The sequence below is a fragment of the Elephas maximus genome, chromosome 12 (genome assembly GCF_024166365.1).
Source record: "Elephas maximus indicus isolate mEleMax1 chromosome 12, mEleMax1 primary haplotype, whole genome shotgun sequence".
In the NCBI taxonomy this organism is placed as follows: Eukaryota; Metazoa; Chordata; class Mammalia; order Proboscidea; family Elephantidae; genus Elephas; species Elephas maximus.
Genome location: NC_064830.1, coordinates 26,155,515 through 26,178,288, shown reverse-complemented (window position 1 = coordinate 26,178,288; position 22,774 = coordinate 26,155,515). Strand labels below are relative to the sequence as shown.

General features: G+C 42.5%; 1 protein-coding gene and 1 long non-coding RNA gene across 11 annotated transcripts in view; one reads left to right on the top strand and one right to left on the bottom strand.

Moving 5' to 3' along the window:
• Positions 1-14,083, bottom strand: part of GREB1 (growth regulating estrogen receptor binding 1) — a 189,449-nt gene extending 175,366 nt beyond the window's left edge. For 6 of the 10 annotated variants that reach the window (XR_007519543.1, XM_049902777.1, XM_049902781.1 and 3 more), the window contains exon 1: positions 12,977-13,446. Coding sequence is in view for 8 of the 10 variants with exons in the window: in XM_049902777.1 (XP_049758734.1) it covers positions 12,977-13,093 (117 nt within the window). In the remaining 2 variants the exon portion in view is untranslated. Of the gene's footprint in view, positions 1-12,976; positions 13,449-13,471 lie in introns of those variants that run through there. The other 4 variants (XM_049902771.1, XM_049902772.1, XM_049902778.1 and 1 more) reach the window with 2 other exon arrangements.
• LOC126086501 (uncharacterized) lies at positions 13,252-16,104 on the top strand. Its single transcript, XR_007519544.1, has 3 exons — positions 13,252-13,573; positions 14,246-14,396; positions 14,686-16,104. It is a non-coding gene; the product is annotated as an uncharacterized LOC126086501 (long non-coding RNA).
• The last annotated feature ends 6,670 nt before the right edge of the window (positions 16,105-22,774 follow it).

Sequence of the window (22,774 nt, the reverse complement as noted above, 5' to 3'; positions counted from 1 at the left end):
CTTCTTCCCAAAGTCATAGACAGAATGACACAGAGTCCTCAAACAGCAGATTACACAGAAACTAAGCAAGAGGTGTGGATGACGGTAAAAACTGGCACAGGCTACAGGAGGGAGTGGTGAGCTATGACTGAAGTCTATAACTGCCCTTGATTGGCTAGGTCTAAATGGTGCAGCTGAAGGAGACAGATAACTCCTAAGAAGTGAAGCAGAACCCAGAGTGAGAGTTTTTTGCAGAAACTAGCACTTTTAAAAGCACTATGTACTAAGGCAAATCCAGAAAGCCACATGCTAAGATCTAACACTGGAATGTTCTAATGTCCTAGTTGCTATAAAAAAATCACAAGGCATACAAACAGTAAATGACAGCCTTCAAAGAACAAAACCAAGGGAGACAAAATGTCTCTATGGAAGTCCAGATAATGGACAGACTGGTGCTAGTGCCGTTGAGTTGGTTCTGACTGGACCCTGTGCTCAAGAGAATGAAGCACTGCCTGGTCCAGCGCCATCCTTACAATTGTTGCTATGCATGAGCCCACTGTTGCAGACACTGTGTCAAATCGTCTCATAGAGGGTCTTCCTCTTTTTTGCTGACCCTGTACTTACCAAGCATGATGTCCTTCTCCAGGGACTGGTCCCTCCTGATAATATGTCCAAAGTACATGAGACGAAGCCTCGTCATCATCGCTTCTAAGGAGCATTCTGGCTGTACCTCTTCCAAGACAGATTCATTGATTCTTTTGGCAGTTCAAGGTATAATCAATATTCTTCACCAACACTGTAATTCAAATGCATCCATTCTTCTTTGGCCTTCTTTATGCATTGTCTAGCTTTCACATGCATATGAGATGATTGAAAACACCATGGCTTGGGTCAGGCACACCTTAGTCCTCAAGTGACATCTTTGCTTTTTAATACTTTAAGGAGGTCTTTTGCAGCAAGTAATATATGTGATTCCCCAAATCCAGAACTACTTGCTTTCTGAAAGATCTAGCAATTTTTAGGTGCTGTTTTCAGCCAAAAACTACCAAACAACCTATAGGCAGGTACCTCACCATGGGAGGCTCTGTGCTGACAAGTTGGTATATACACACTCAGTCCTGCCCCGGGCACAAAAAAATAACTAATATAGATGCTATCTTTATGTGCTCCACGCTTAGCCATTATAGGTAGAAAGAATCCTCCAAACTAGTGCTTGGAGTGCCTGTGTGCTCCTGCAAATCAATCTCCTGATTGTAGGCTCCAAAATGGTGTGTATTCACTTCTGGGAGGTGCTTAAGACAATTTTGGGGGGTACAAGGCAATACTGGATCTTTGTTATATATCTTTTAAAAAATATTAAATAAATTAAGCCTTGGTAATGGATTGACCCTAGCACCTTCCTTGGGAGTATGACAGGTGTCACATATGGCAGGAAAGACAGCATAAGGAGACACTCGGCATTCCACAACTCAGAGTCGGCAGTGACATCCTCACCCGCTCACATGATATCCATGGATTGCAACATACCACAGCTTATATATGCCCAGGTTGTTGTCTTAAGTAATAGGATCACTGTCATTTTTTTCAAATAAGACAGGAATGATGATGAAAATCATTTGTAGCAGACAGAGGCTCACTGGTGATCTCACCCATAGAATGTAAGCTCCATGAAAACACGAATTTTTGTCTATTTTGTTCTCTGCTATAAATCCAGCATCTAAAATAGTGCTTTGCACATAGCAGGTACTCAGTAAATATTCATTTACTAAATAAATGATGTAATGTTGTTGCTAAAACAGCATGTGTCACCTTTACAAACCATCATATCTGCACGCTTCAAAAGTGTGGAAACAAAACTTTCTAAGTCTGTTTTTTTAATTTTTCCAAATGAAGATTTCAATGGGTTTTAAATCTATTTTGTTAAAAATGCAGACACAAAATTTTCTAATTAATATGCAACAAAAATTGTTATCAGGGAATAGATATTTACTAGCTTACTTTCAGCAAAATTTTTTTAAAACTAGTGGATAGGAATGAAAGTAATCATAATTTAATAAGTTTAGCCAATAATGTATTTTTTTTTATCGTGACCGAGGTATCATTATGAGGTATCCTCTCAACAATGACAGCACTAAAATCAGTATCAAAATACACAGAGCTTAGAATCAGATTTTTTTATTTCTGTACCATAAAACACTACCCAAGATTTTCAAAAATAATAAAGATATTCAATATAAATATTTTACCAGGAGAGAAAAGATTTTTGTACAGTTAATAAATGACAATTATTTCTAAAATATCATTTACTTCATCTTTACTTTATCCTCTTTTGAATTTCTATTTTATTTCAAATATAATTTTAGCATAGTAGCATGTTTCATTCTGTGCTACTTAGGGTCACTATGAGTCAGAACCAACTCAACAGCACCTAACAACAACAACAGCAAACGTTTATAATTCATAAATAAGTAGATGATATATTTGCAATACCTACTCAAGATGACTTTACTGACATGAATGATTTTCAGAGACAACTAGGCTACCACCAGGCATCAGTCTTTCTGGTGATTTTGGCTGTTTTTGGAGGTGATGTCTCCACTGCTCCAAGCCTAAACTCTCATTTTCCAAGACAGATGTTTGCTGATGTGTCTCACTCCTATCCATTCTCTGCTCCAGCTAAGCTACCCCTGTGGGCAAAGAACCATTTTCCCCCAGGGTACATCATCTGAGAGAGGCTGCCCAGCAGGACTGCCTGGGAGAGATCCCTGCTAGGTTTTTTTCCTTGGAGTCGGCCTCTCACTCCAATTCCCTCTTCCCAGGTACCAGATGTGAGTCCCTTGGGGGCTAGCCTGGGAACAATCTAGACCACAGACTTCCTAATTCGTTCAGAACTACTCCCCAACAGCCATTTGTCTCAAGCCAAACTTTTATCTTTTCTCTTCCCTTAGATCGATTCTTGCAAAATATATCCTGTAGAGCCAACCCACTGCCCCAACCCCACAACGCTCTCATGTATATCAGAGAGGGCACACTCTACTCAGAGTCTCACAGAAACCTACCCACTCCCCCAACCACTCGCAGCAGAAAATGAACTTCTCCAGTCTGAAGTCTGTCTCAGATCACAGGTCATGATAACATATCACGGCTCACACTTTATCTTAATCCTGTTTTGGAATGTACTTAATTGTGCTTCACAGGGAACCTATACATAAACCCAGAGGCAGTCGTTCCAACAGAACAAGAGGATACTGTGTGGTTAAAAGTCAGGAAAGGTATGTATGCATCAGGGTTCTATTCTTTTACCATATTTTTAAAAAAAAAAAATTTTTTTTTTTTTTATTCAATCTGTATGCTGAGCAAATAATTCGAGAAGCTGGACTATATGAAGAATGTGGCTTCAGAACTGGAGGAGGAGGACTCATTAACAGCCTGTGATATGCAGATGACACAACCTTGCTTGCTCAAAGTGAAGAGGACTTGAAGCACTTACTGATGAAAATCAAAGACCACAGCCTTCACTATGGATTTACACCTCAACATAAAGAAAATAAAGATCCTCAAAACTGCACCAATAAGCAACATCATGATAAACGGAGAAAATACTGAAGTTATCAAGGACTTCATTTTACTTGCATTCACAATCAACGCCCATGGATGCAGCAGTCAAGAAATCAAATGACCTATTGCATTAGGCAAATCTACTGCAAAAGACCTCTTTAAAGTGCTGAAAAGCAAAAATGTCACTTTGAGGACCAAGGTGCACCTGACCCAGGCCACAGTATTCTCAATCACCTCATATGCATGCAAAAGCTGGATAATGAATATGGAAGACCAAAGAAAAGCTGATGCATTTGAGTTACAGTACTGGCAAAGAATCCTGAATGTATCATGGACTGCCAGAAGAACAAACAAATATGTCTTGGAAGACGTACAGCCTGAAGGCTCTTTAGGAGGGAAGATGACAAGATTTCATCTTACCTAACTTGGATGTATAATCAGGAGGGACCAGTCCCTGGAGAAGGACATCATGCTTGGTAAAGCAGTGGGTCAGCGAAAAAGAGGAAGACCCCTCAACAGATGGATTGACACAGTGGCTGCAACAATGGGCTCATACATAGCAATGATTGTGAGGAGGGCGCAGGACCGGGCAGTGTTTCATTCTGTTGTACAGAGGGTTGCTATGAGTTGGAACTGATTCCATCGGCCGTGAAATACAGCTGATGGGGTTTTCAATAGATGATCCCAAAGCAAACCAACCAACGAACATTTCTCGTATGGGCTTACTGGACCTTTAAAGAAGAAAGAATGAGAGACGTTTTAGTCCTAACTTAAGATCTGGCCAAATGTAGCACAGTTGCTTCCATCAAGTAAGGTGGGTACCATGGATTTACCAACTCTGAACCTGGACATGCCCATTATGATGCACCAGGGCTAGGATAAAAATCCCTGAGCAAAGCTCAACGCTCACTGAGAAGGAAACAACGCATGGTGACCAGAGACGGAGACAACCAGATGGCTGACAGAGCGACAGTGCATCCAAAGGGGGTACCATGAGATCAGGCAGGAAGTCCGAACCAAGGGGGTCTGTCCCAAATAGTGGGAACTAGCTGCCAAGTCAGGGTACAGATGCTAGAATGTAGTCACTGAAGGGGGAGGGGGGGTTGTTAGAAGATGCCCAAGCCTCTAATACGTAACAGATTGGACTAGACTAGTTGGTAGAGGAGAATTAGTAGAACTGGGACAGAGTAACTAAACCTTGGAACAATGCAGAAACCATGCATCTAAATATGACAATGAGATCTTGGTGGATGAATAGAAAGAGGAGGAAGCTGGCTGTGGAGTCCCAGAACTAGAGGATGAAGCTGCTGAGATCTTCCAGCCTCACTCCTAGGAACTGAGGGGAAGGTGCTAACATTTATTCAAAACATCCTGCAACCAAAGAACTGCATTCAGTGCTTTTCATGTAAGACTCACTTACTCCTTATGAAAATTCTGAGAAGTTATTATTGCCGTTATCAGATGACTAAGCAGAAATGCAGGAATGGGAAAAACTTCTTCAAGGTCTCACAGATACTTCATAGACAAGATGTGCTTTCAAATCTCTTCTTCCTTAACTCTTTACCTTGCTGAGACCACAAACAGGGATCAAGTATGGCCTTACTCTCAGACTTATTTCTAAAAATCTACTGTAATTTTTAAGTGATCCAGGCCATTTCTGTAATTTTTATTCAGACTTCTAATAAGCCATTCTTCCTATAAATAACATTTGACAGGATTTGGAATTTTTACTCAAGAAGTTGTCAGGTTTAAAGGAAAGAACAAAAATTGAGCACACTAATATGCAGGCATTATTTTAAGATTTGTACTTTATGGGGGCAAAAAAACCCGTAGCCATCAAGTCGATTCTGACTCACAGCAACCCTATAGGACAGGGCAGAACAGCCCCATAGGGTTTCCAAGGCTGTAATCTTTATGGAAACAGACTGCCACATCTTTCTTCTGTGGAGCAGCTTGTGGGTTCAAACTGCCAACCTTTTGGTTATCAAAAAAAAAACAAAAAACCAAACCCAGTGCTGTCGAGTCAATTCCGACTCATAGCAACCCTACAGGACAGAGTAAAACTGCCCCATAGAGTTTCCAAGGAGCATCTGGCAGATTCGAACTGTGGACCCTTTGGTTAGCAGCCGTAGCACTTAACCACTACGTCACCAGGGTTTCGTTTTGGTTATCAGGCAAGCACTTTAATCACTGTACCATCAGGGCTCTTTATGAAAAAAAGAGAAAAAAATTATATCATGCCATCGAAATTATTAAAACAGTCATATGCTGATCCATTTCTTCTAAACGCTTAGAATATAATGTAAGGAAAAGAAAAACTGCCAGTAGTATCTAAATCATATAAAAATGTACTGGGGCAAATCAAAACTACAAAGACATACATACAACTTTACACTCGCTGCCCAAACCAAACTCATTTTTTTTTATTATTATTATTGATTACAACCCAAACCAAACTCATTGCCACAGAGTCAATTCTGACTCACAGCAACCCTACAGGAGAGTAGAACTGCCCCATAGGGTTTCCAAGGCTGGAAACACTGGTGGCATAGTGGTTAAGTACTACAGCTGCTAACCAAAGGGTCGGCAGTTCAAATCCACCAGGCGCTCCTTGGAAACTCTATGGGGCAGTTCTACTCTGTCCTATAGGGTCGCTATGAGTTGGAATCGACTCGACGGCACTGGGCTTCGTTTTTTTTTTTTTTGGAATCTTTACAGAAGCGGACTGCCACATCTTTCTCCCATAAAGTGGCTGGTGGGTTTGAACTGCTGACCTTTCGGTTAGCAGCCCAAAGCTTAACCACTGTACCAACAGGGCTCTTTTCACACTTGTTTTAAAAAAAAAAAAAAAAAACCCCAAACCCCTTGCCATCAGATCAATTCTGACTCATAGCAACCCTATAGGACAGAGCAGAACTGCCCCATAAGGTTTCCAAGGAGCTGCTGGTGGATTCGAACTGCCAACCTTTTGGTTAGCAGCCAAGCTCTCACCCACTATGCCATACTAGCTAGGATAGTTATAATCAAAAAGACAGTAACAAGTGAATGTGGGGAAATTGGAACACTCATACATTACTAGTGGGAATATAAAATTGTACAGCAACTTCAGAAATCTGGTAATTCCTCAAAAGGTTAAATTTAGTATCACCATATGATCTAGCCAATTCTACTCCTCAATACATACCCAAAAAAAACATACCCAAGACACTTGAAAACACATATTATTATGGGTTGAATTACGTCTCTCAAAAAAAATATGCTGAAGTCCTAACCCTTTGTTCCTGTGAAGAAATAGGGTCTTTGAAGATGTAATCAGTTAACATGAGATCATACAGAAGTAAGGCAGATTCTAATCCCACCTGAGTGGTGAACTTATAAAAGAGAAGAAAACACAGAAGGACACAAGGGGGAGGCAGCCAAGTGAGGATGCATCTACGACCAAGGAACACTAAGAAATACCTGGGCTTACCATAAGCTAGAAAAGACAAGGAAGCATCTTCCCCTAGAACAGAGGGAGCATGGCACTGCTGATACCCTAAATTCGAACTCCTGGCCTCCAGAAATGTGAGACAATTAATTTCTGTTCTAAAGAACAAGCTACCCAACTTGTGATATTTTGTTACTGCAACCTAGGAAACTAACACACACGTCCACATACAAATTTGTATATTGTTGTTCATAGCACCGTTATTCATGATAGCGAAAAAGTAGAACTAACCTAAATGTCCACCAACTGATGAATGGGTGTCTTAGACTGGGTTCTCTAGAGAGGCAAAACCAGTGAGGTGTATGTGTGTGTACGTATATATAAAGAAAAAGAGAGATGTATCTCAAGGAAATGGCTCACACAGTTGTAGAGACTGGCAAGTTCCAAGTCTGTAGGTCAGGCATCAGGCTGTAGGCTTCTCCTGACTCTTGTACCCGCAGGGGCTGTTGAACCCAAGATTGGCAGGTAAGACGGCAACCTGCTGGTTCAAATGCTGTGGAGGCCAACGCATCCCAAGATCAGCAGGCAGTATGGCAGGCTGCTGGCTCACGTTCCAAGAACTGGAGGTCTGATGATGACAAGCTGATGCAGGATCCAGTGTAAGCAAAAGCCAGCGAGGTTTGTCAGAACGTCCATATATACTAGATGCAGTCCACACTCCTGAGCAAACTCCCCTTAAAACTGACTGGCTTGTCGTATCAGAACACATCATGGATGTGATTACATATACCACAAAATGAAGAATAACTACATCATTATGTAACTGCCAAATAACATCATTACATAACTATCAAACTACATCATTATGTAAATCTTAAACCACTGAGAATCACGGCCCAGCCAAGTTGACACACAACCTTAACAATCACAATGGGTAAACAAAATGTGGTATATTCAGACAATGGAATATTATTCAGCCATAAAAAGGAATGAAGTACATGTTATAACATGGATGAACCTTGAAAACATTATGCTAAGTAAACGAGGCCAGACACAAAAGGCCATATATTGTATGATTCCACGTATATGAAATAAAAATAGGTAAATCCACAGAAACTGAAGACAGGTTACTGGTTGCCAGGAGCTGAGTGAAAGGGGAACGGTGAGTGACTGCTAATGGGTATGCAGTTTCTTTCTGTGCTAAGGAAAATGTTCTGGAATTAGTAGTGATGGCTGCACAACTTTGTGAATAAACTAAAACCACTGAATTGTACATTTTTAAAAGGATAGATTTTATGGTATGTAAACTGTATCATAATTTTTTTTTTAAATGCACTGGGAGGGAACAAAGACCAGAAGGATATACCCTGAAGTGGTAACATGTTAATACTAGTGGCATTTGGGCAGGTAATTCTCCTTGAAGGTTCTGACATTTACACACTATTCAACTTTAACAAGTCACTTCTTGAACCTGTTTCCTCATCTATAAAATGGGAGCAATAATATTAACTTCACAGGTTGAAAAAAGAGTAGTGATGCACATAAAATACTTTTATAAGGCAGATGTCCAAGAATGGTAGCTATATTACTATTATTATCCAGCTAGCTCTGGACTGAGAAGGCAGCAGAATGAAAGGCAGTTATGAATCAGTGAATACTCCAAACCACAGGGCCTCCTTGTTTATACTTTTCTTGTATTGTCTGCCATACTTCTCTCCAGAGTCTAAGACATTGTTGGACACATAATGGATACTTTTATTTGACAAATAAGAAGCAAAATGGCCTTCTGGGTCAAACACTCCTACATTTAGAGGCAAGACCTAAAATAGAACTCTTAATTGTTCTCTAATTGTTTCTACTTGAGGCTCCCTACCCGGAGTTCAGTAAATTCCCTGAAGAACAAGAGCTCATTCTTTCAGCAAATCTTTACCAAACACCTACTGTGGGCAAGCCACTGTGCTGGGTGCTGGCATACAACAGTGAGCTTAAGAGACTTAGTTCTTTATAACACTACCATGCAACAGTTGGAAATAAGACATCAAACAAACAAATACACAATTATAAATGCGATATGTCACATGAAGTGGTTCCCAACCTTTTTTTTTTTAATAAAAATTGCTTACACAGACCTCAGTCCATAAAGATTTTACCTAATAACTTTTTCCCCAAATCTTTATGAATCAAGACCATATAACTACCAATTAGAGTCCCTGATCAACAAAATATCCCATAGTCACTGCACTATCATTCTGAGCAAGAGGAAGAAGTCTAACATTGGATTTACTTACAGAGCTGGGTGGCTGGTAAATGTACAATTTCCAGGAGTTTTTACTTCTGTGTTTCAAGAACTTACAGATTTCCATCCTATCATCAGGGACTAGTGGTTCTCAAACGTGACCGTTCATCAGAATCACCGAGAGGGCTTGTTAAACCACAGACTGCTGGGCCCCGATCTCAGAATTTCTGAAGAGATCTAGATACGGGCCTGGAGCACCTGCATTTCTTACAAGCTCCCAGGGGATACTGATGCTGGTCTACAACTGAGAACCACCATTCTAGACTAAAAGGCAGGCCTCATGTTTGAACAAAATTAGAATTAGAAGGAAGCTTACAGATTAATTGAGCCTAGGTGGTAGATGAAAACCTGAGCTCAGAAAGGAGAACCAACTCTTTCAAGTTCAAGACTAACCAAGTTATACAGATTTCCTAACTCTCAGATCACTGGCCTTTCTGCAGCCTCCCAGCCAACCGACATCCTCCTGCTGAGCACACTGAAAATATTCCCTTCTCACTGGATTCTGACGTAAACTCATCATTAAAAACACCAGGGGTACGAAATGATATGTCTTCCATTTACTTCAAAATAATGTGGGGTGGGGGGAAGAGGGGAGACAGAAGAATCGAGATTCCCCAAACACTGACAATTATTGAAGCTCGATGATGAGCACAAAGGGAGTCATTATACCAGTCTTCCTACTTTTGAATGTATTTGAAATTTTCTATTATAAAAAACCTAACAAGGATCAGTTGCATCAAAATTTGTTACTGCACATCTCTGAGAGGGCTTGAGTTTTCCCTGAAATACGTTCCCCTGCAAAGGTACATTTTGAACATCTGTGACATCCCAAGTGCTAGGTGGACACTGGAGGGATCCATACAAAATTAAGACACAAATTTCTGTACCCCAAAAAGTCTATAATTTGGTGGGGTAAGTAAAATTCAAATTATTGTATTATAGGGATGAATAAGTGGTATAAGAAATAATTAAGCGTAAACTAGATTATATCCTGGGAGCTCTGGTGGCACAATGGTTAAGCACTCAACTGCTAACCAAAATCGGCTGTTTGAACCCACCCAGTGGCTCCATGGAAGACAGACTTGTCATCTGCCCCCATAAAGGTTACAGCCTAGGAAACCCTATGGGGCAGTTCTACTCTGTCATATAGGGTCGCTATGAGCCGAAATCAACTCAATGGCACCTAACAAGGACAGATTATATCCCACTGAGATTAAGAGGACTGGGGCAAGACTTCACCATTTTTCATTTCATGTCCCTGAAGTTAAAGTTTTATTCCCACTTCCTAAAACCAGTCAAATTTTAGACACGTGCCTTACAAGCAATCAGTGATATTTTATCAAAAGTACAAATGATAGAAAAAGCCCAAATATCTGGTAGAGAAATAGTTAAACAAATTCTAATGTATGCGTATCATGAGACACAAAACAGCTATTTAAAACAGCGTTATCAAAGAAATAATGATAGGCAATATTCATAATATAATTGCTATATGGAAAAACAAGATACACGATGACATAAATACTACGTCATATTATATATAATTTTGATCAATTTTAAAAAGCATATAAATTTAGTTTTTCTATCAGAAAAAAATACACCCAATTATTCACAGTAATTACATCTGGATCACGGACTTCTGAGCACTTAAAAAAAAAAAAAACTTTATGTATGTTCTTAAATCTTAGGTCACAAATATATATCACTTCTACAAAGCTCTCCCCGTCCTGTTTTGTTACTTTATCAGTACTTCAAGTCCTCGTTTGGAGTGCAGTTAGCTTTAAAGTACAATTTATCCGTGTATCCAGAAACCAAACCCAAAAACCAAGAGCACCCATTACACAGCCCATAAGCTGAGAAAAGATTAACTGCCTGGGACCTTCATGAAGAAACGAGAGTCCACAGAACTTCCAGAGCAGCCAGCCCAGAGATCCATGAGCTGCCCCTAGCCGGGCCTGATGGTCAGCTTCTCCCACATAAGCCCTAGAAACTTCATTTCCAAGTGCGGAACAGAACCACTAAAGCATGCTGGATGGATGGATGGAGAATGGTAAGTTTACTAAAAGCAAGCCCCCTTCACCCAGTTACTGTGTGGTAAGCCCTTAATACGGTCTGCTTTAAATGTCATGGTCCCTCTCAACTCTTGTGATGATTACGCCCTGGTGCCCCCTGGCACCAAGTTCTCATTCCCTCAGGCCTGGGCAGGGGGCTTGCCCTCTCTCTTTTTGGTACGGTCTATCTTTTCCTTATCATTCTGATTTTCTAACTTTTTGCTAGCTTTACTTTTAAACTGACTCTGAACACTCTTAGAACTTCTAAATAATTCAAATATTGAATCCTTAAACACGGTATTGTCAAAAACAAAGTTTTTAATGTCAAATAAAATAGCAGTACTAGAATGAACATCTACAATTACAAAGGAGTTCAGTAAATTGCTTACTAAATGAAAGAGCAATCGACTTCGTATTAAGCATAGAAACTTTTAGACAGGCTCTATGAGATTATAAACTCCCCTATTAAAAATACAGACATTTAAAGTGTAACTGCAAATTACCAAACCGGTAAGAGATTAGAGATATTGTTCATACTGGCTATTTTCATTCATTAAAAACATTTTAAACCACAAATAAATCGTGTGCAATAAAAAGAAAGGCACAATGGAATGTCTTCTTTCTCACTCCATATAGAATTCTTACTCCAGAAATAACAGTGGGGCACAACACTCGCTATGGTTGGGGATTAAAAATGTCACAGATCGCACTGCACACTTTAAGTGAACCAGATTTCAGCAATGAAAGGCTTGCAGAAACATCTCACCTATGTTCAACGTGTTTCCTAGTAATTTCAGCTTTCCTGAGCAAGCCCAAAAACAATGCTCTGGAAGCAAGGGATTGGTTATAAGGAAATTTTTCAAATCGGTCCAGAGATTTAAGAAACCCTTTAGGTGGAATTCTAATTGGCCTTTAAAATTCCCAACAGCATTTTCCTACATAGTGCCGCAAATTAGGTGACAGTGACACAGTATTTACATATGATGACATTTGGATTCCTTCCAAGTCTCCACCTCTCTCCATGTCTAACAGTGTCAAATGCAGGAATTAAAATTCTCCGGGGGAAAAAAGTTTTTATTCAAGTTAAATTCACAAGTTTATTGTTTGAGAGTGATAATAAAAAAAAAGCTCTCAAGCCCCGAAGTAACACTTAACTGTGTAATAAAAGTTTATTAAAGAAATGCTTCAGTATACAAATTAAGCAGTCCGTCTTTTCTGCTGATCCTCTTGACCAAGGATCAAAAGGGGGTTGACAGCAAAATGGCCCAGCATCCTCCTCCATGAATGGCGATCTCCCGAGCCTCCACACCCCCCTCCCACTCCCCTCCGGCATCCTGGTGGCCACACACACACACCCCCACCCATCCACCCACCTACCTACCTTCTTGGACTCCAAGAAGCAGCCTTTATTCCCAGGACCCAAATATGGAACCCAGTTCCTAATCCTCCCCTAAACCAGCCTTTCCAAGTGGAGGAGGCCCTCAAAAACCGTCCCAGGGCGGTTCCACGAAGAAGCCCCGTTTTCTCCCGCGTCCCTAAGAGCTGCGAGATATGTGGCTCCCACCTCAGGCTAAACACAAGAACACACACACACACACCCTCGAAATAGTAAGTATCATTACCGTCATCGTCACTTTTAATAGGTCTCACTCCCTGAGCGCTTACCTTGTGCCAGGCACTGCGCTGAGCCCTTTGCGTGCGCGCGCTCTCACGCGCATCCTCTCGCGCTCTCTCACACACACTCACTCTCACACACCCGAGCGCACACACACACAAACACATGAGGCGGCAGCACCCAGGCCCCCCACAAGCCTTTCAGGGCTGAACACGTAAACTTCCGAATCTCCTCGCCGGGACCAGGGCTCGGGAAGTTGCCACGTCCGGCCGCTGCGCGCCCTTCTGTTCCCCGCGGGGTCCACAGGCCCAGGCGCTGCTCTCGGGGCGCGGGGAAAAGTTCACGTCCCCAGGCCCTCCTCTCGGAGCCAGGTGGGCGTGGGCGGCCCGGGCCGGGGCCTCCCGGCGCAGCCCCGCCGCTGCCCGCCGAGCTGGAACCGGCAGCAGGAGCCCGCGCCCGGCCGCCCGGGTCAGCGAGCCCCGCCGCGACGCAGCCCGGGGCCCTGCGCCCCCCGCCGCGCGGCCAGTCCTCGGACCCAGTCCTACCTCGGGCGCTCTTTGTCCTCTCTCGGAGGCTGCCCCTCACCCGTGCGGCCGCCGCCGTCGGAAGCCCGGTCCGAGCCGCGAGTCACACCGACAACTCCCCAGGTTAGGGCCGGAGTCGGGGGCGCTCGGCAAAGCCCGGATTCTACGGAGTCTGGGTAGCAGAGGAGGACTCGACCCCTGACACAGGCCGCCCCCAGAGTCCACTTCTCCGGGTCTTCGGGGCGGCCGCGGAGGAAGGCCGGGCGCTAAGCTGAGCCGCCGGCGTGCTGCAGCTGGGGAAGGGTCTGGGTGCGCGCAGGCTTTGGGGCGGAGCGCGGGGCCGGGGCCCTGGAGGCTGTGAGGCTCCGCGGGGGCGGCCACCCTGGGCCTGGGGCGGCTTCGGGCGGGGGGAGAGGAGCAGGCAGGAGCGGAGCCGCCCGCCCTCAGTCCGAACTCCTGCTCTGGGAGCCGTCGACGGCCGCCACCGGCCTCGCGCCCTGTCCACCGAGGTTCGCCGCCAGCGTCCCAGACCCCTGTTTTACTCTGCCCGCCTTCGTCCCAGCCGAGGACGAGGACTCCGCCGGCCCCCAGACCCCGGGTCCCCGCCTCCCCAGTGAAGGTCGGTCAGCGGTTCAGCCGCCAGCCCTCTCGTCCTGCACTGGTGGGGTCCCTGCGCCCGCCTTGATAAAAGTCAGAAGGAATAAAGGAACCCCCCCTCCAGCACCACGAGGTGCCCGAGCTGGGCGCGCCAGTGTCCTCTGAGTAAATGTCGCGCTCTTCCCTTTTCTCTCTCAGGGATCCCTCCCAGCAGCAGCCGTCCACCCGCCCCGGTGCACACACACCCCGACATTCTTACGGGACCACAATTTGAGACCTTCTCCAGCCACAGGCAACTTGGCGGGGAAGGCGGTCGGGACAGAAGTTGAAAGAGCTCTGGAGAATCAAGGTCATTTTACAGCTTGGGGCCCAGGCGCCCAGAGGGGGCATGGTAGGTCAGGCTTCGCGCGTCACTCTCCCACTCCCCACTGCCACCTCCTTCCCCCCATCCCCCTACTCCCCACTTTGCCACTTGGTGGAACCCTGCACGGGGCACCCAAAGCGTTGACCTGGTCAGAGGGTTGGATCCACGCCCTTCTCAACCCGCTATGGCCAGGTTCAAGCAGCATGCGGGGCAGGGGAAGGGGGGGAGGTGTTGCCGGACCCCCAACAGCTGAGGTCAGCGATCATCCCATCAGGGGACCTGCCTGAGGCCAGCTCAAGAGGAAGATTTTTGGAACGAAGGGCACCTGCTGGCGGTAGGGGCAACTTCCCTGGCCCCAGTGTTGGTCAGCAGTGAGTGAATGAAGAAGGAACCAACTAATGATCCCCTAATAAATCTTCGCGGGCCTCGCTGAGGACTGATGCAGAGGTGGCCCGGAGCAACGAGTACAGGGCCAAACTGGTTGCCCTTGGAGTCGAGAGACCCTATAAGACAGAGTAGAACTGCCCCCACGGGGTTTCCAAGGCTGTAAATTTTTACGGAAGCAGACTACCCCATCTTTCTCCATCAGGTGAGCGCTGGTGGGTTCCAACAGCCTACCTTTTGATTAGCAGCTGAGTGCTTTAACCACTGTGCTACCAGGGCTCCTAAGCACAGAGCAGGAGTAACACTTAAGGAAGCTTGAGACAAGAAAGAGAACTCCAGATTTCTTTCTCTTTTTAAGCAAAAGATAGGCCCTGTGTTTTCTGGACCCAGTGCCAAACAACAGTGTACCCATCTGCCACTCACCCCCGTGACCCTGATTGAGACCTTGGGCCTGTCTAAACAGACAGTGTCCTTGCAGACAGGGGAGAAAGTCACAGTTCACCAAACTGGGCAGTTATAAATAAGAAAATGAGGGTTTCCCCCCCTTCAAGTGTGAGCACACACAGTGGGTCCTGGTGTAAGTGCTGCCTGAATGAATCTACAGAACTCCTGTACTTTGACAGCACCATCATTTTCTTTTTTATTATTATGAAATAATTCAAATACACACTGTATTTGCCATTTCAACATTTTTTTACACGTACAATTCAATGATGTTAATTCCATTCATCATGTGCAACCATCACCATTATCTGTTTCCACAGTATTCCATCACTATTAACAGAAACTCAGTGCCCCCTAAGCAATGGTTCTCTCTTTTCCCCTCCCTCCTACCCCTGGTAACCACTAATAAACTAGTCTCTGTGCACTCACTGAGCCCTGGTGGAGCCTCGTAGTATAGTGGTTGAGAGCATGGCTACTAACCAAAAGATCAGCAGTTCAAATCCACCAGCTGCTGTTTGGAAACCCTATGGGGCAGTTCTACTCTGTCCTATAGGGTCACTTTGAGTTAAAATTGACTCAAGAGCGATGAGTCTGGTTTGGTTTTGTTTTGGTGCCCTGGTGGTGCAGTTGTTAAGTGCTTGGCTGCTAACCCTAAGGTCAGTGTTTCCACCAGCCACTTCACTGTGGCAATCTGCTTCCATAAAGATTACAGCCTTGGGAACTCTACGGGACAGTTCTACTCTGTCCTAAAGGGTTGCTTTGCGTGGAAATGAATTCCATGGCAATGAGTTTAGTTTGGTTTTGAATACACTTGCCTTATTCCAGATATTTCATGTAAGTGGTATATAATATTTGTCCTTTTGTGCTTGACTTACCGTTTTCAAGGTTCATGTTGTAACATGTATCAGAACTTCATTTCTCATTACTGCTGAGTAATATTCCATTGTATGTATATAGCATATCTTGTTTATCCTTTCATCTCTTGGACATTGAGGTTGTTTCCATCTTGTGAGTATTGCAGATAGTGCTGCAATGAACATTAGTATATGTGTTCCCACTTTCTATTCTTTTGACTATATATCTAAGAGTTGAATTGCTGAGTCGTAAGGTAGTTCTATGTTTACCTTTCTGAGGAACCTTCACGCTGTTTTCCACAGTGACTATGTATGAGTTCCCATTGCGCCTGCATTTTAAGTTGCCTCCTGCAATCCAAAAATTCTTCAAGAGGCGTAAGGGAACAGTGGAATTTGGCAGCCAGTGCAGGACAGCTGGGGAAGAGCTTTGGGGTAGGGATCTGTCAGGCAGCCTTTGACTGGCACCACCTACATCAGCAAAGGATTCCATTCATTGAACATGTCTTATGTGTAAGACACTGACTTAGGCAGTTATACCCACGTTATCTCATTTTATTTAAGCCTCACCTGTGAGGTAGAAATTATCATCCAGGCTAGAACACACAGCTACTAAGTGGCAAGGCCAGGTTTTAACCCGAGATGTTTCTGACTCTAAAGTCCAAGCTCTTAACCACACATTTAACCTACACCGTACATGCAGACTCAGCCAGGCTTAGTGATATTTAGTATTATTTTAAATTCTGATTTTTAACATGATATAGAATACATAAGTGACTATTTGAATAAATAGTTCAATATTTGTTGTTTAATACACCAACTTTATGGAGATTTATTCACTCAATAAATATTTATTGCTCACCTACTCATATGTGGGCAGCGTTGTAGGAGATACAAAAACCAATCACTGAGATCCAGCTTAACAACAAAAAGACAACCCAATCAAAAAATGGGCAAAGAACTTGAACAGACAGTTCACCAAAGAGGATACTCAAATGGCCAACAAGCACAAGAAAAGAGACTCAACTTCCTTACCATTAGAGATGCAGATCAAAACCTCAATGAGGTACCACTTCATCCCTATGAGAATGGCAGTCACCAAAAAAAAAGGAAAACAATAAGTGTTGGTGAGGTTGTGGAGGAACTGGAACCTTCATCCATTGCTGGTGGAAATGTAAAATGGTGCAACCATTCTGGAGAACAGTTTGGCACTTCCTCAAAACATTGAACAAAGAACCACCATATGGCCAGCAATCCCAGTCCTAGGTATATAACCAAAAGAAGCGAGGGTAGGAACACAAACAGAAACCTGTACACCAATGTTCATTGCGGCACTTTTCACAATAGCCAAAGGTGGATGCAACCAAAATGTCTGTCAATAGAGGAATGGATAAACAATGTAGTATATACACACAATGGAAATCTACTCAGCCATAAAGAGAAATGAAGTCCTGGGGCATACCACAACATGGATGAACCTTGAAAACATGCTGAGCAAAAAAAGACATCCACCAAAGGGCAAATACTGTATGATCTCGCTTATATGAAATAAGTATATAGAAACCAGAAAAGAGTAATGGTTACTGGGGTGGGAAGGAAGGGAAAAGGGGCAGTTTTTGTTTAGGGGGCGCTGAGTTTATGTTAATGGTGGTAGAATAATTTGGAAAAGGAGGGCGAGAAAGGTTGTACGTCTTTCAGAATGTCACTGAATTGTATGTAGAAATTGTTGAGTTGGTGAATGTATCGTTATGTATAGTTTCACCATTATTTAAGAACAGAAGTGAGACATGGTTTAGTGGGGAAAACAAATTGCACAAATAATACAAGCAGGATGTGTAGACGTGGCTCCTCCAAACTGGTTGAGAGTCCCTGCCTTGGTTCTCCACAGCAGCCTGCACTCACCTCTATCACAAAGCTTCTTACACAATTGTGTGATTTTCTATTTATTTGTCAATGCCCCATACTGGACCATGAGTTCCCTGAGGGCAGGGTCTGTGTCTCATCCGTCTTCCTGTCCTTAACACCTGGAAAAAAGGAGGTTCTCAATAAGTATTTCTTAAATGAATAAACATATGAATGAAAACGTGTGAAGGCCCTACAGTGAATATGTCTCAGATTTTTTTAAGGATAAACTTATTTCCATATACTTTTTATTACATGTATAGTGAAATGTGATTTGATTTTTAGATCTATGTAAAAAAAAATTCAGAGCCATAAATTCACAAATCAATAAAACTTCTTTGTCAGACCACGTATCACCTTTTAAAAAAATACGTATATATATATATATATATATACAGTCAACATAGCTCTATTAGGGGGCTGCAGAAGGCTTCTTGGAAGAAGCAATGTTTAAGCTTTCTCTCCAAGGATGAGTAATACTGTCATAAAGAGGGAAGGTGAGTGGAGAGAAAGGGCCTTTCCAGATGAAGGGAGAAGTGTGAGCCCAGCTCAGAAGCAGAAGAGCGCATTTCAGAGACCTGCAAGATATCAACAGTGTAAGATCAGCCTGGAATAGAAAGTCAGGGCCAGAAGGTGCAAGGACAAGCCCAGAGTTCTGGCTGAAGAACAGAAGCTTCACTCACTGAGAAAGTATTTGAAAAGGGATGTGAGATGATCCATGATTATCACAAGAATACTTATATCCCAGAAATGATACTAAGGAGGATACTTTCCAAACATGTAGGCTGTCTGTGCTATTCATTTAACAAATATTTACTGAGCATCCATTATGTGCTGGTATATATTTGAGTATAAGTAGAAAAAAAAAATCCCTACCCTCAAAGGCTATAGCCAACATCTCATTTCAATGACTCCAGTAAAAACATGTACTGAATAACAATATCAAATTAACATTAACGGATACATTTGCTCTACAGCTTAGTTATAGAGCTCTGGTGGTGTGGTAGTTAAAGTGCTAAGCTGCTAACCTAAAGGTCCTGAAAGATCAGTGGTTCAAACCCACCAGCTGCTCCACAGGAGAAGCCTGTGGCAGTCTGCTTCCCTAAAGATTACAGACTTGGAAACCCTACGAGGCAGTTCTGCTCTGTCCTGTAGGGTCACTATGAGTTGGAATGGACTCCACAGCAGTGGGTTTGGTTTTGGCTTTTGGTAAGGTTTGGTTAGCTACTACAATTGTTAAACCAATAATCACTAAAAGAAATGCCCTTGCATTTTATCAAGCAAATAAAATTCTGTAGAATAGGGTCAGCAAACTTTTTCTTAAAAGGGCCAGAAGTAAATTGTTATGGTTTGGATTATGTCACCTCCCCCCTCAAAAAAAATATGTGCAGTAAATCCTAACCCCATTACCTGTGGTTATAATTCCATTTAGGAATGGATTTTCTTAATGAGGCAATATTAGTGTAGGATGTGTCTTAAATCAATCTCTTTTGAGATATAAGGGAGCAGATTAAGCAAGCAAGCACAGACAGAAGGGGAAGATACGTGCTACATGATTTCCAGGCAACCAAAGAATGGAAGCTAAAAAAGAGAAGGACCTTCCCAGAGAGTGGACAGAGAGAGAGCCTTCCCATAGAACTGGCACCCTGAATTTAAACTTCCAGCCTCCTAAATTTCTGTTCGTTAAAGCCACCACTTGCGGTATTTCTGTTACAGCAGCACTGTATAACTAAGACATAAATACTTTAGGCTTTGTGGGTCAAGAGGCAAAACTGAGGCTATTACATAAGTGCTTACATAATCATTTAAAATGTCACCTTTTTAAAAAACGTAAAAAGCTTAGCCTTTGGTGAAGGGTAAGACCGTACACAATACTGGGGGAGCCAGCACAGCTTGTACAAGGCAAGGTCATGGAAGCTCCATAAAATAAAAAAATTTTTTAAAAATTTTGTTTTTTTTATAGACACATCCAAACTCCCTGCGGGATAGAATTACTGGGCTGAGGGATGTGGGGGCCATGGTCTCGGGGAACATCTAGCTCAATTGGCATAACATAGTTTGAAAAAAAATGTTCTACATTCTACTTTGGTGAGTAGTGTCTGGAGTCTTAAAAGCTTGTGAGCAGCCATCTAAGATACTCCACTGGTCTCACCCCGTCAGGAGCAAGGAAGAATGACGAAAACTAAAGACACAAGGGAAAGATTAGTCCAAAAGATTAATGGACCACATCTACCACAGCCTCCACCAGACTGAGTCCAGTATAAGTAGATGGTGCCCAGCTACCACCACTGACTGCTCTGACAGGGATCACAATAGAGGGTCCCCAACAGAGCTGGAGAAAAATGTAGAACAAAATTCTAACTCACAAAAAAAAAAAGCTAGACTTGCTGGCCTGACAGAGACTGGAAAAACCCCAAGAGTATGGCCCCGGAATACCCTTTTAGCTCCGTAATGAAGTCACTCCTGAGGTTCACCCTTCAGCCAAAGATTAGACAGGCTCATAAAACAAAACGAGACTAAAGAGGCACACTAGCCCAGGGGCAAGCACTAGAAGGTGGGATGGGACAGGAAAGCCGGTAATAGGGAACCCAAGGTCGAGAAGGAAGAGTGTTGACATGTCGTGGAGTTGTAAACCAATGTCACAAAACAATATGTGTACTAATTGTTTAATGGAAGCTAGTTCTGTAAACCTTCATCTAAAGTACAGTAAGAAAAAAAAAGTTAAAAAATGATTGCAAAAACAGAAAAAAAGCATTCTTACCTCAAAAAAAAAAAAACACCCAGGCAACTGACCAAACATTTAAAAAGGCAATTACTTTCTATAAAGACAGATAAATATGATTTGGCTCAACAGAAAAATAAAAATGAACATTACGTTGCTGCTAAGAAAAAATTCTTAGGCAGATGTCCCATACCGTAGCTAGTTAACACAATGACTTTGGGGGGAGGCATTCAATCCTGCTTTCAAAGATCTATAATGAATTTCAGAAATCCAAGGACTCCTGATTAAGAATTAATTAGAAAAGAAATAAGATTCAATGAAACGGTTACATGTGATTTTCTTGCTTTCTAAATTACCTCCCAGCTCCTAGTTAATCTGTTTAAATACCAACACACAGATACAAATGATTAGATTCGTTTTTCCTGGAACTGAGCCTGAGCCACTTATTTCATGTCTTTATGAAACTTGAACCAAAACTTGAAAAAGTAATTAAAGGAGCAGAATGAAACTGGTTTAAAAGGTTGTTGACAAGAATAGGGCCAAACTAAAAAACGTTGGTAGCCAACGTGGAACTTAAAAGTGAGCTGTCGGATTGCAGAAGAAAGCTCCCTAGGGGTAGAAAGAATTGCAGGGGAAGTAGAGGGAGCTCTTACCAGATGCCTCTTCTCAGAGGTAGAGGGCAGCTAATTTTTTGCCTCGAGGCAGAGACAGAGGATACAAGAAACTAGGCTCTGCCATCCATTTCTCTATTGAATATAATTCTGATTTTAAGTATGCCAAGACAAGTTTAAAAATGCCTCTGTTTAAAATACAAATGTCATTCAGCATTTAAAGTCACGTTATAAATAAATATGTATGATCTTGGAAAGGTATATCCAGTATATGGTTCAGTGTTAAGTCATAAAGCTGTACATACAGTATGAGCTTTTTTTTGTTTGTTTGTTTGAAAATGTATTTGTATGTTTGTAAGTAAAACGTCCGAAAGACGTTGTAGCAGAATATTGTTACCTACCGCAAATCTCTTCCCCTTTTCTTCTTTGCTCATTGAACCCCAAGTTTGTTCAGGTATTCACCTTTCAGGGAAGGGGTCTATATCCAGAGCCTAGCTAGAACTTAACTCCAAGTCAATTATGGTAATACCAGTGATTGGTTTAGTGGGAGCCATGTGATTTCGTTCTCGCCAGTAAAACATGAAGGGGAGTCTGCTGGGGAGCTTCTAGGAAAAGCTTCTTTGCTGATTAAAAAAAAAAAAAAATTACAGAGGAGGATGCAAGGAAATGGGAACCCTCATACATTGGTGATAGAAATGTAAAATGGTGCAACCACACTGGAAAACTGTCTGGCAGTTCCTCAAAAGGTGAAACATCGAGTTACCATATGACCCAGCAATTCCACTCCTAGGGAATATACCCAAGAGAAATGAAAGTATATGTCCACACAAACACTAATACATACACAGATGTTCATAGCAGCATTGTGTATAATAACCAAAGAGTGGAAACAACCCAAACGTGCATCAAGTGATAATGGGTAAAGAAAATGTGGTATATCTACATAATGGAATATTATTCAGCAATATAAAACAAGGAAGTACTGATACATGTTACAACATGAATGAGCCTGGAAAATACTACACAATGCGAAAGAAGCCAGTCACAAAAGACCACATACTAGATGATTCCATTTATATGAAATGGCTAAAATAGGCAAATATATAGGGACAGAAAGTAGACTAGTGGTTGCTAGGGCTGGGGCGGCAGAGGGGATTGTTGGGGGAAAATGGGGAGTGACTACTAATGAATGCTAAGTTTCTAATTGAGGTGATAAAATGTTCGAAAATTGATTGTGATGATAGTTGTACAACTTTGTGAATATACTATATCAAAATACTGTATTTTAAAAGGGTGAACTGTATAATTGATGTATGTGAATTATATCTCAATAAAGATGTTGAGAGAAAGAGGGCCAGTCACAAAAAAAAAAAAAAAAAAAATGAACCATTGGTCTCCAAGCCCATTCAGTCAAAGCAGAGGCATTCTCCAAGGGGCCATGAGGTCAGC